Source organism: Camelus bactrianus, chromosome 4 (genome assembly GCF_048773025.1).
Source record: "Camelus bactrianus isolate YW-2024 breed Bactrian camel chromosome 4, ASM4877302v1, whole genome shotgun sequence".
NCBI classification, from domain to species: domain Eukaryota; kingdom Metazoa; phylum Chordata; class Mammalia; order Artiodactyla; family Camelidae; genus Camelus; species Camelus bactrianus.
The window spans coordinates 90,966,444-90,980,496 of record NC_133542.1 but is presented as its reverse complement, the minus strand read 5'-3'; the positions used below and the strand labels follow the sequence as shown (position 1 = coordinate 90,980,496).

The 14,053-nt window shown below is 38.0% G+C and overlaps 1 protein-coding gene across 4 annotated transcripts in view; it reads left to right on the top strand.

Annotated features, from left to right (window-relative positions):
- Positions 1-14,053, top strand: part of NFX1 (nuclear transcription factor, X-box binding 1) — a 57,196-nt gene that overhangs the window by 33,395 nt on the left and 9,748 nt on the right. For 2 of the 4 annotated variants that reach the window (XM_010967373.3, XM_010967375.3), the window contains exons 12-16: positions 4,912-4,994; positions 5,953-6,061; positions 8,724-8,843; positions 9,995-10,074; positions 12,962-13,192. In XM_010967373.3, coding sequence (XP_010965675.1) covers positions 4,912-4,994; positions 5,953-6,061; positions 8,724-8,843; positions 9,995-10,074; positions 12,962-13,192 — 623 coding nt within the window. The remainder of the gene's footprint in view (positions 1-4,911; positions 4,995-5,952; positions 6,062-8,723; positions 8,844-9,994; positions 10,075-12,961; positions 13,193-14,053) is intronic. The other 2 variants (XM_010967374.3, XM_045504672.2) reach the window with 1 other exon arrangement.

Here is a 14,053-nt window from a genome sequence, read left to right as displayed (position 1 = left end):
ATATAAAGCAAAAAGTAGAAACACACCCTTACCTCATTCTCCCCTCCTAGTTCTACTGCTTTGATGAAACCACATCATTAGTTGGTTGGGTATGAGTCCAGATCTTTTTCTGTATTCATACAGATGTATGCACGTGCTATTATGCTTTTGTTTTTGCCCTAAGCTTAGGTTCTTACTAAACATACTGTCTGGAACTTGGGTTTTTTTCCCCTTGATAATATATCAAAGACATTTTTCCATGTCATTATGTGTAGCTCTCTCTCTTCAGAGTATTCCGTATGTGGATATGCCATAGTGTAGTTCAGCCATGCCCATTTGGTGGTCATTTACCTTCTCTCCAGTTTTTCCCCGTTTCAGATAATGCAAGTTTAATTTATGTTTTTTCTTTGGTTGCTTGTGCTTTTAATATTCTGGCTACTTTTGAAAGTATATCTGTAGGAAGGATTCCTTAAAATGAAATTGCCACTTAAATTTTTGATGCATATATACTCGAAAAGTTTATATTCCTGTCCACTAAGTGTTTGTGTACCTTTTTCTCCACACCTTTACCCATATCACTTATTAATCAGTCTTCCTATTTTCTTCTCTTTTCCTTCTGGTTTTGTTGAGTTATAATTGACATATAGCACTATGTAAGTTAAAGCATATAGCTAATAATCTGACTTACGTCATGAAATTATTATCATAAGTTTAGTGAACATTTGTCACCTCATGTAGATACAGAATGAAAAAAATAAAAAAGAATTTTGTGTGTGATGAGAACTCTTAGGATTTACTCTCTTAACAACTTTCATATATAACACACAGCAGTGTGAATTATATTTATTGTGTTGTACCTTACATCCACAATACTGATTTATCTTATTATAATAACTGGAAGTTTGTACCTTTTGAACTACCTTCATCCAATCTGCCCCCCCGCCTCCTTTTCTGGTAACACGTCTGATCTCTTTTTCTGTGAGTTTGTGTGTTTGTTTTTCAAGTAAAATTGAGCTATAGCACTATATTAGTTCCTGTTACAGAACATACTGATTTTTTTCTGTACATTTCAAGATGATCACCACAGTAAGTCTAGTTACAATATGTCATCATACAAAGATATTACTTAGTTATTAACTATATTCCTCACACTGACTTCATACCCATGACTCACTGATTTTGTAACTGGAAGTTTGTGCCTCTCCCTCACCTATTTCTTTCTTGCCCCCACTCCCACTCCCCTGGCAACCACCTGTTGTCTGTATCTATAGCCATTTTGTTATGTTTGTTCTTTTTTTTTTTTTTTTTTTAGATTCCATGTATAAGTGAAATCATGCAGTATTTGTCTTTCTCTGACTTATTTCACTTAGCGTAATATCCTCTAGGACTATACATGTTGTCACAAATGGCAAGGTTTCATTCTTTTTTTATGGCTGAATAATACTCATTTGTGTGTGTGTGTGTGTGTATAACACATATTGTTTTAATCTGCAGTTAGTCCTTTACTGCAGATATACTGATGTATTTTAAAGGCTCTTAATTGGAATATGACCATCTTTTATTTTACTTAGCCTTTATCCCACTATGGACCTTTAGTCTAATGTTGCATTTTTATTGGCTAAGTTAAATGTTACTCTAGAGTAAAATTTGAGTTTTCTGTTTCTTTTTTTTTTTTAATTGAAATTTAGTTGAATATTGGGTTAGTTTCCAGTATACAGCATAGTGATTCAGTAATACATATGTCTTCTTTTTAATTCTAGGTTATTGCAAGATACTGAATGTAGTTCCTTGTGCTATACATTAGGACTTTGTTGTTTATCTATTTGATATATAGAAGTTTGTATCTACTAATTCCAAACCTCTAATTTATCCATCCCCCAACCTTTTCCCCTTTGGTAACCATAAGTTTGTTTTCTATGTCTGTGAGTCTATTTCTTGCTTTGTGAATAAGTTCACTTAGATCTTTATCTTTTTTTAGATTCCACATATAAGTGATATCATATGATATTTGTCTTTATCTGACTTACTTCACTTAGTATGGTAATCTCTGGGTCCATCTATGTTGCTGCAGATGGCATTATTTCATTCTTTTTTATGGCCGAGTAATATTCCCCCCACATATATACCTTATTTTCTTTATCCATTCATTTGTCGATGGACATTCAGGTTGTTTCCATGAGTTGGCTATTGTAAATAGTGCTGCATGAATATTGGGGTGCATGTATCTTTTCTAATTAGAGTTTTCTTCAGACATATGCCCAGGAGTGGGATTGCTGGATCATATGGTGACTATTTTTAGTTTTTAAAGGAACCTTCATACTGTTTTCCATAGTGGCTCACCAAACTACATTCCCACCAACAGTGTAAGAGGGTTCCCTTTTCTCCACACTCTTTACAGCATTTATTGTTTGTGGACTTTTTAATGATGGCCATTCTGATGAGTGTGAGGTGATACCTCATTATACTTTTGATTTACATTTCTTTAATAATTAACGAAATCGACCATCTTTTCATGTGCATATCGGCCATCTGTATGTCTTTGAAGAAATGTCTATTTAGGTCTCCTACCCACTTTTTGACTGAGTTGTATTTTGTTGTTACTGAGTTGTGCGAGCTATTTTTATATTATGGAAATTAAGCCCTTGACAGTCACATCATTTGCAAATATTTTTTCCCAGTCCATAGGTTGTCTTTTTGTTTTATTTATGATTTCCTTTGCTGTGCAAAAGCTTATGTTCCATTAGGTCCCGTTTATTTATTTTTGCTTTTATTTTGATTGCCTTGGGATACTTGACCTAGGAGAACATTGCTATGATTTATGTTAGAGAACGTTTTGCCCATGTTTTCTTCTAGGTGTCTTGTCTTATGTTCAAGTTTTTAAGCCCTTTTGAGTTTGTTTTTTTGTATAGTGTGAGGGAATGGTCTAAATAACTTCATTCTAACATAACATTCTAACATTCTTTGTTCTAACATGCGTGTGGCCGTCCATGTTTCCCAATACCACTTGCTGAAGAGACCTTCTTTTCTCCATTGTATATTCTTGCCTCCTTTATCAAAGATTAATTGACCGTAGGTGTGTGGGTTTATTTCTGGACTCTCTATTCTGTTCCATTGATCTATATGTCTGTTATTGTGCCAGTACCACACTGTTTTGATTACTGTAGCTTTGTAATAATGTCTGAAGTCTGGGAAGGTTATTCTTCCAGCTTTATTCTTTTTCTTCAGTATTGCTTTGGCAATTCTGAGTCTTTTTTGATTCCATATAAATTTCAGGATTATTTGTTCTAGTTCTGTGAAGAATGTCCTGGGTAATTTGATAAGGATCACATTAAATCTGTAGATTGTTTTGGGTACTATGGCCATTTTAACAATATTAATTCCTCCAATCCAAGAGTGTGGAAGGGGGAGGGTATAGCTAGGCAGTAGAGTGCATGATTAGCATGCACAAGGTCCTGGGTTCAATCCCCAGAACCTCCACTAAAAAATAAAATTTAAAAAAATTGATTTAAAAATACATAAAGAAACCTAATTACCCCCTCCAAAAAAAATTAAAAAGCATAAGATATCTTTCCATTTCTTTAAAACATCTTTAATTTCTTTTATCAGTGTTTTATAGTTCTCAAACCTGCCTCCTTGGTCAGGTTTATTATTAAGTTTTTTTTTTGCTTGTTTTTTTTTTTAAAGAACAAACAATTCCAAAATTTATATGGAACCATAAAAGACCCCGAATTGCCAAAGCAGTCTCTTACAGGTCTTTTCTTTTTCTCTTTCTTCTTTTTGTTACTAAGTTTTTTGTGTGTGTGTGCAGTTTTAAAAGGGATTGTTATACTTTCCTTTTCTGATATATCATTGTTAGTGTAAAGAAATGCAACAGATTTGTGTAAGTTAATTTTATATTCTGCTACCTTATTGAATTTATCAGTTCTAGAATTTTTTGTGTGGAGTCTTTAGGGTTTTCTATATATAGTATCATGGCATTTGCATACAGTGACAGTTTTACCTCTTCCCTTCCAATTTGGATCCCTTTTCTTTCTTTTTCTTCTCTGGTTGCTGTGACTAGGACTTCCAAAACTGTGTTGAATAGAAGTGGTGAGAGAACATCCTTGTCTTGTTCCAGATTTTAGCAGGAAGGATTTCAGCTTTTCACCATTGAGTATTATGTTGGCTGTGGGTTTGTCATAGATAGCTTTTATTATGTTGAGATATGTTTCCTCTATACCCACTTTGGTAAGAATTTTTATCATGAATGGATGTTGGATTTTATCAAAATTTTTTTGCATCTATTGAGATGATCATGTGGCTTTTGTCTTTTGTTGATGTGGTGTATCATGTTGATTGATTAACATATGTTGAATCATCCTTGTGACCCTGGGATGAATCCATCTTGATCGCAGGGTATGATCTTTTTTGTGTGTTGTTGGATTCGGTTTGCTAACAATATTTTGTTGAGAATTTTTGCGTCTATATTCATCAGAGATATTGGCCTATAATTTTCTGTTTTGGTAGTATCTTTGTCTTGTTTTGGTATCAGGGTGATAGTGGCTTCATAGAATGACTTTGGGAGTGTTCCTTCCTCTTCAGTCATTTGGAAGAGTTTGAGAAGGATCAGTTCTTCATTGTTTGTTTGGTAGAATTCCCCAGTGAAGCCATCTGGTCCTGGACTTTTGTTTGCAAGTTTTTTTTTAATACTATCACATCTTCTTTATCCATTCATCTGTCAGTAGGCACTTGGGTAGTCTGCCTGGTTTTTTTTTTTCTATTTTTTTTCACAGTCTGACAAGTGAAAAATGATCGTATTTTAGTATGGGTTTTCACCGTAGCTAATTTATTTACATTATTATCTTTGTATTTCTTTAGCCTGTAGTCACTCAAATGTTTGTTGAATGAATGTTCATACCCTTTGACCTTTTTTTCTTTTTAATTTGTTCATAGCAGATGCTACATTTATGTGTGACAAGCGGTGTAACAAGAAACGGTTGTGTGGACGGCATAAATGTAATGAGATATGCTGTGTGGTAAGTGGACCTATCATCAGGCACAATCAGATTGTATTCATCCAGGGGTTAAGCTTCTGGAAACCTCAGCCATCTAGAATGCAGCCCAGATTTAGAAAATCACTGGGAGGAGCCCCTGAGCAGCAGTCATAGTGCTGCCCAGAGACTAGAGACTAGGCCTTTTTAGGCCTCAGCCAGGTCAAGAAGTCAGCCAATGGCAGCATGGAAGAAGGGAAAGAAGAAAGACAGAAGGCCTTAGGCCCTAGAACCCAAGACCACTGGGTGAGCACGTAGTCATCGGCAAGAGATTATATGATGTCCCAACACACAGTCTGGCCTGGCCTGGCCTTAGCAACTGATGCTTCAGTTTCATATACTTTTTGGCTCAGGTCAGTAATTAAAGTGAGTGTGGCATTTTGGGGGGAGCAAGTTTCAATTATCTGAAATATTCACTTCTGTGGAACTAAATAAAGGAAGCACTACCTGGCAGTAGGTGCTGTTATTGTGTGTGTGTGTGTGTATGTGTGTGTCTAAACAAGATAACACAGTACCATAGTACCACAGCAAAGAAGTATAGAAATACACGTACATATATGTCTATATGTATAATACACAATTGTTATTCTTAACATTTATATTGATAAGGTAAAGAGTAATGAAATTGTTCTGTATATTGACTTATTTATAAATGAGTGTTTGAAAGCTTAAAGATTTCCTCTTATTATTGAATATTTCAAACGTATATAAAAGCAGACTTGTATGAGTCCCATATGCCCAACATCCAGCTTCAGCAGTGATCAGGAAGATCAGTAATCTTGGTTCATCCACATCCCCATCTACTCCCCCTCCCCTGATTATTTTGAAGCTAATCCCATATATCATGTGATCCATAATTGTGGAGAGCTTCTTTATTAATCTTGTTTGTGGAAAATATAAAATACAGATAATTTCATAAACAAGTATAATTCTCTCTTCCTAGGATAAGGAGCACAAGTGTCCTTTGATTTGTGGGAGGAAACTCCGCTGTGGCCTTCATAGATGTGAAGAACCTTGTCATCGTGGGAACTGCCAGACATGCTGGCAAGCTAGTGAGTGTCTTCCCTGTATGCTTTATTAGTAAGAGTTTTCTAGAAAGTCAGGTATAATATATTCTGAGCGACTTGACTTTCTTAGATTAGTATGGATTACTGAATTGATAAGCCTTAGTATTTCAGATATGTTGAGACTTTTTTAAAAAGTTATTTCTGGTGCTCTAAATGTCCCTGAATATTTGAAACTTGGGATGTAAGCTGCGATCCTAAGGTCTACTCATCTTATAATATTAAAAACCCACACTCATTAATGCTACAAATCTCATCAGAAAAGTCATGGGAAACATACTAGAAAGTTGTGAAGCTCATAGTGGTAAATACATATTTTTCCAAAATTCTATTTTCAGTTGACAGCTTGAATTATATTATTGGCGACAAAGCCATTTTTCTTGAAGTGACAGGCTCACTGTTTTGTTTTTTTTTTAATAATCACACAATAAAATTTTAATACTGACCAATGAAAATAGCTGAAAAAAGTTTTCATAGTAAAACAAAATAAGAATACATGTTTTAATACAAAACTTGATTTTGCTGGCAATTTGAATAGGCTCACTGTTAATTTTTGATAAAATGCCCCCCAAAATACCCAAATCTGCATAATCATAGTTTTTCCGTCACTTTCAAGTAAAAAGGTGTTTTATGAAGAAAAGTTAATCCAGTTTACAACTTAAAGAAGTGCAGTTCTTTAAAACAACAAGAGTACATACAGCTCTCCATATCCGTGGATTCCACATCCATGTACTGACAGGTCGAAAATGTTCAAGGAGTAGGATGGGTTATAGCTCAGTGGTAGTGTATGTTTAGCATGCACAAGGTCCTGGGTTCAATCCCCAGTACTTCCATTAAAAAAAGAAAGAGAAATAAAGTGTTCAAGGGGAAATTTTCTATAAGGTTCCAAAAACAAAATTTGAATCTGTTTTGTGCTGGCAACCATTTACATAGCATTTACATTTTATTGGGTATTATAAGTAATCTAGAGATGATTTAAAGTATATGGGAAGATGGGCATAGGTTATGTGCAAATACTACACCATATTATATAAGGGACTTGAGCATTCTTAGATTTTGGTGTCCATGAGGGTCCTGGAATCAGCTCCCCCTGGGAATACTGAGGGACAGCTGTTTTTTTGTGTGCAGCAAAAGTGCTTCATGCAGATTTCCCGTTTTGTTCCACAGAATATTAAAAAGACATATATTTAAAGGTTAAAATTTTTTTCACTGCTTCATCAAGGGCTCTCTTAAGTGAAACTGTCATTTTTTTAATTTACTCTCAGTACTTGGCAGTGAAAAATACAGTGATTACAGTTTGGTTCTACTGCCTTGATTTGCACTAATGCCCTAGCAGTATTACCAACTATTGCTTTTGCACTATCAATGCAAATATCAACATAGTGAAGAAAGCAAACACCCAATTATTATTATTATTATTATGAAAATATTTTGACCTTGTAGATTCCCTGAAAGGATCTCAGAGAGTCCTAGGGGTCAACAGAGCACACTTTGAGAACTGCTACATTAAAAGATTAGGCTAAATCAGGGTTTCTCAAAATACCATCTCTGGAATACTAGGCCTACCGCATTTCAAAAATGAGTCAGTGCTTTGTTACAAATCACACACAAGGAGTTCCATAAAAACAATTTATGTAGCCCCTTACTCTTTGACTAGCTATTTCACATGTATTAGCCCATCCCCACAATAACCTTGTTGAGTGGATAGGTCAAAGTTTGGTATACCTATTGGACCAAAAGAAAGAATCAGAGGGGTTAAATTACCTGCCCACAGTCACTGAGCAGGTAGGCCCAGGACTAGAAGCCTAAGTCTCCTGCTGTATTTACAGGGCTCTTTCCACCACATTGTGAGGCCTCTGCTGGGTTTGCTGGAGAGGACTGACTGGAGAAGAGTAGTGGGTGGAGGAATCCTTAAGGGCCCTGGGCTTCCTGACTTTTGGTTCCTAGTTGAGAACTGTGGCCAAAGGCCTGGCCTTTACTAAGGACCAGAGTTAAAGAACTAGCTCCCCTTTGAGTCTGAGGGTCATGAGAGCTCTTGGCAAAGTAGGCTGCTTGTTGGAGGGCCCATATGAGTTCCCATTTTGATTGGGCTTATGAACTGTGCCTAATGAACTCAGATGTAGCTCTTGGCTTCATCTCAACTTCATATTTATAGCAAGATAGGTGTTGATTGTACCTATAAGAATTTTTTTTGAATAGCTTCAGTGGCTCTCTGAGGTTTATATTCAAAAGTATATTTTTGTGTGTTAACTACCTATGGCTTTCATAATCTCTATCCATTTTCCTAACCAAAAATTAAAAAAAAAAATAAAAGGATCTGTATCTTTTAGTAGAAGTCCCCTGTTCTATCAAAAGAGATGGTCTATAGATCTTTTGTTTATAAAATACATGTAAAAATATCTTAGATTACTCATGGACTTAGAGTTTGTTGCAAGTAAAAATGGAACACTTTATCAGCTCAACTTTAATAAAATAAAAACTTTTTTAAAAAGCAGCCTCAGGTGAAAAAATAAATAAATAAAAAAGCAGATTACCCCTAAAAATTCTCCTCTAAAACTACAAGCAAAAAAAAAGGTGAGTGTGTGTATGTATGTGTGTGCACATTTCGAACTCATGAGGGGTTGTTATGTTTCACCTGCTGCAACACCAGGTTTTGATGAATTAACCTGCCACTGTGGTGCATCAGTGATCTACCCTCCAATTCCCTGTGGTACCAGGCCCCCTGAGTGTACCCAGACCTGTGCCAGAGTCCATGAATGTGATCATCCAGGTGGGTCCCATTTCCTTGCCTTCACACCTCACAGCCTGCTTACTGTATCATTTAGGATGTTGCATGCAGCTCTTTTCTGCTCTGAGGTCACACTGTGATGGTCACCCCTTGCTCCCTGTGCTTGGGGGCTGCTTCTGTGAAGGTGGGTGTGATCTTGGCTACAGCTGGGAATCACAGTGCCCTTCATCGCTTTCCTCTGTGTATGTCAAACACTCCCAAAAGGTCGGGGGGATCCCCAAGCAGGTCTTGTCTTTCAGGGACTTTTCTTCTTTGTGGCCTTCACTTGTGCTGCCTATTTCAGAGTTAATCATCTTTTTGCAAAGTTAAAAATAACTTCGGTTTTGTTGCTGTTGTTGTAGATGCAGTATATGTTTATTATATAAAAAGTAAAAGAGAAAATAAAGTCAAAAGATTGAAATTAAGTCATCCATTATTTCACCTTTTAGGAATTATGCCTTAGTGTATGTTTTTTAGGGCCTTTCTTCGTGGGCAAAAGTATGTATGTACTTTTTTTCCCTAAAGTAAAAGTGAGATTCTACCGAATTTATTTTAACTAACTTTTTCCCCCTCTTATTATTGTAATTTTAATCTATCTCCTTACCAGTGAACATTTTTTACACTGTAGGTTTTTAATGGTAGTGGAGTGTCATGGCCATCTGCATAAGAACTAAGACATCAGGGAGTATGAACGAGCTCAGGCCAGGATGTGTTCAGCCAAGGAAGGCTTTGTTGCAGGAGATGAGTTTGAATGAACTGCCTCTTCTCGGCAGTAAGGAAATTGAAAGGAATCAGAGGAAGCCTGTTAGATAGGATAAGTAGCAGAAATGTCTGAACAAGACAGCAGTTATTATGTAAGGTAGGGCCAAAAGAATGACAGAGTAGTGTGGACCATCCGTGTGGCTGTGCCTCCTTCTCTGCTTCTGTGTCTGTCCCCACCACACATCCCTCTCCCGCCTCAGTTGTGTTTCTTTTCCTCACTTATACCCACGTTAAGATAAAGCCAACAACTTTTTCTTTCCGATGACCTTTTAAAAAAGTGCTCCCACCTCCTAAATTTAAAAGTTCCATGTCATACACCATTGTAATATAAATGATAGTCTGTGTGGCTTTATTTAAACATTAATCCTAATTTTAACTTTCTCTTTGTGCAGTATATCATTCTTGTCATAGTGAGGACAAGTGTCCCCCTTGCACTTTCCTAACTCAGAAGTGGTGCATGGGCAAACATGAGGTAAGTTTTTTCTCATGTGTGTTCATCGTTCCAACCAGAGATTTTTGACTGAATTTCTTTAAGAGTTGTTAGCCTCCAGATACACACTACTATATATAAAATAGATAAACAGTGAGGACCCACTATAAAGCACAGGGAACTAAATTCAGTATCTTGTAACAATCTGTAATGGAAAAGTATCTGAAAAAGAATATGTATATATAAAACTGAATCACTGCTTTACACCTGAAACATAAATCAACTATACTTCAATAAAAATTTTTTTAATAACAAAAACAAACAGAAAAGAATCGTTAGCCTCACTGTTTCTCAAAGTAGATAATACTCCAAGAAGCAGAGGTTTGCTATTGCCACATTTTTTGCATAAAATAAAATTTACCCTTTTTAGTGTGCAAGTCTACAGGGTTTGACAAAAGCATTCATGTTGGGCCCACTGACATCCTTCAAAGTCCAACGACCCCCATTTCTGGGCTCTGGGATGTCTGCCTGTGATCCCTCAACAGATAAAGTACATTCTTTACTGTGTTTCCCCTAACAAACTAACAGCCCTAGGTAATGCCTAATCTCATAATAGCCCACTTTATCAGAGTCATAAACCCCACCTTCCTTCACAGACTCTAAACCTCTTAGCTCACCTACAACCAATCAGAGACTTGCACACAAGCCCATCAGGCACCTTGTGATCCTACCTTAATAAAGACCCCAATAACTGGCTCTCTGTGCTCACACAGGCACCTGTCGCCTGAGTGGCCTGCTGTTGTCTATGACAGCATACCCCTAATAAACTCCTTTCTATTCCCATACTTTATCTCTGGTAAATTCTTTTACCAACCCACATGTCACTGGCTTACCAACTGGCTGCCACATTGTGTCCCACAACAATTCATATGGTCGTGTAACCACCACCACGTTAGGATGTGGAACAGTTCATTCACCCCAAACTTTGCTTCATGCCCCTTCATAGTCACTCTCCCCTTACCTCCAGGCCCTGGCAACCAGTGGTCTGTTGTGTGTCCCAATAGTTTTGCCTTTTCCAGAATGGCACATAAATGGAATCGTACCATAGGTAGCATTTTGAGTCTGTTCTGCTCTCATTTTTAATCTGGTTACAATCAAATTAAACTCAGCCAGTTGGCCGTGAGATCAAGGGCCGTCTGATCAGGGACAACTTCTACGTTAACCAGCATGGCTAGAGGTTGCTAATCTGGGGACAGGTGTTACAGTGAGAGCATCCCAGGAGTGAAGGTGGGCTCTCAACCAGTTGCGACTGTTCCTTCTCTTTACTTCCTACACAACTTTCCATCCTGACTGATGCGCCAGAACGCCTTCCTTCAGACTAACCCACCTGTCCTCGTTGCCACTACCGTGAAGAACTTTCATCCTTATTCGTAGCATCTAAGCTATATTTGACACTGCTGGCCCTTTGAAACACTTAAAACATTTTTTTACTTTAAAAAATGCATATTCATTGTAGACAATTAAGATAATATAGTTTTGCTACCCAGAATGAAATACTCTAACGTTCTGGTGTGTAGAATTCCAGGCATGTATGATATACAGTCTCCCTTACTCTATTAGGATTATACTGTTTTGTAACTTGCTTTTTTTTACTTTATAACATGTTGGCCAACATTTCTTGAAACTCTTGACAACTGTGACAACATGCTTTCAGTATCCTTATCTTGATGGACATATTTTGCTCCACTTATTTCCTGTCAGTGGTTCTCAAGTCATAATCCTTAGTATTTATTCTTCTTTTGAAATCTTACTTCCTCTGAAAGTAACCATTCTAAGACATCCTTGTATCTTCATGTTGTTGGCTGATTTGGACTTCACTCAACAAATACTTATATACATAAATGTCTGTTATATGCTGGGTAACAGGCTAGGTTTGGGTGATTCAGAAATGAACAAGACAGGCGTGGCCCTTGCCCATGTGGAGCCTTCACTCTAGGGCAAGAAGCAGACGTTTAAACAGTTGATTATGAATACAGTAATGTGGGAAGTACAGAGTACTGAAGGGGATAGAAGAGGCCCCTACCCAGGGAAGGCGTTTCTAGAGGAAGGACATCCTAAAGGATATTGAGAAGATAGGCAGGTAACGTGGGGACGGGACAACAGAGGACAGACATAGCATGTGCACAAATTACCACCAGCGCCCTGGTAGTAAAGTGTTTAATGAAATTCAAAGTGTATTCCTCATTTTAAGGGTCCTTAAAAAAGAATTTGAGTAAATATAAAAGAGCAAACCTTTAGTTCCACAGGAATAAAATTCCAGCATCTTTTTCCTGGAGTGAAGAATCCTAGAAGGAGTCACTTTCTCAAGGAAAAATGATTTGGGGGTTCCATGGCCTGTTGCTTCTTTTTTTTTTTATGACAGAGCTGTCTGAAACTATAGAGACCATGAGTTGGGAGATGTGAGGAGAGTTGAGTATTGCTTAAAACAGCCCTGCCAGCAGTCTTGAAACCATGAGCCAAGGGTGCCTCCACCCCCAGGATTTTTCTGTCAACTCAATGCCCTAGCTGTTTGCAGAGGAGGGTAAAGATCACCTGATCCTCCCTGTTAGTCATAGCATTTTCAGATACTCCCTAGTTATCTGGTTTCATGTGTTTGTTACCCACCTTGGGAAGTTTATGTTGCAAGTCACACTTGGCTGCTATAACAAATCCTTTTAGAGCATAACAAGCATTATTAAATAAGGTTCAGGTTTGTTATCTTTTCAAACTGACCTTTCAGACTTTGAAAATCAGCTTAATGTTTTTCAGATAAAAAGAACTTTTTTAAAAAATGCTCTTTTTGAAAGTTCAGAAATGTTTAAATAGGAAATTAAAACCCACTCCAAATGCTTTGTGGAGATGAGAATCTGGCTACTTCTGTCTCTCCTAGTTACGAAGCAACATCCCCTGTCACCTGGTTGATATCTCTTGCGGATTACCCTGCAGTGCCACGCTACCGTGTGGGATGCACAAGTGTCAGAGACTCTGTCACAAAGGAGAGTGTCTTGTGGATGAGGTTTGCAAACAGCCCTGTACCACCTCCAGAGCTGACTGTGGCCACCCATGTATGGCACCCTGCCACCCCAGCTCACCCTGCCCTGTGACTGCTTGTAAAGCCAAGGTGCGTAATTGTGGCTCCAGGTAGGGCCTTGACTGTGGTTCTGGGGCTGCTGCTGCGTCCAGAACTGCCTGCAGTGGCACCTGGGCACACGTCCTAATCAGGGTCATTGGTTGCAAGGTTACAAGTTAACAAGAGAAAGGTGGAGTAAATTGTACTGATTACTGTCTGACCAGCTTGAGATGGCCTTTTACTTGAGAAAGTACCCACTGCCACCTGACCAGTCTCTGTGTCTCTTAAATCAAACTCTTAAGAGAGATTCTGATTGCCCACTCCATTTATTCAACAAATACATGTGTCTGTTTTGTGTAAGATGTTATGCTGTGCTAGGTTCTGGGTCTCCACCAGTGAACAGGAGACACATGGTCCCTTCAGTTAGATGGACAGATACTAATTATACCCAGATAATTGACTTTGACTGTGGTATGTGTCATGAATGAGCAGTTACACCCTTGTAGAGGGTGCCACAAGGACATGTCAGTGGAGGATTTACCTGGTCTGAGGGATTAAGCAAGCCCCCCCCCCACAGCCCCCGACCCCAGGAGGTGAAAATAGAGGGATGAAATAGAGTTGATTAGGCCCTGGCTGATCAAGTGTCAAGTGTCCACCTCTAGGTTAGTGGTAAAAACTTCATTCTAGGCCTGCCCCTTCATGCAGAATTAAAGACAGAAGTAATTCCCAGTAAGGGCTGCTATAGACTGGACACTTCTCTCCTAGCATGTCAGTTACTACGTTGTCCGTTTGCACGTGTGGTTAGCTTCCTCCATCCTGGAGGGTAGCCACTCATTGTCTCTCCATCTCTGCCGTGGTTTGATTTGAGAGAGGCTTTAAAAATGAAACCTGCCTATTCAAGTGGTTTCCATG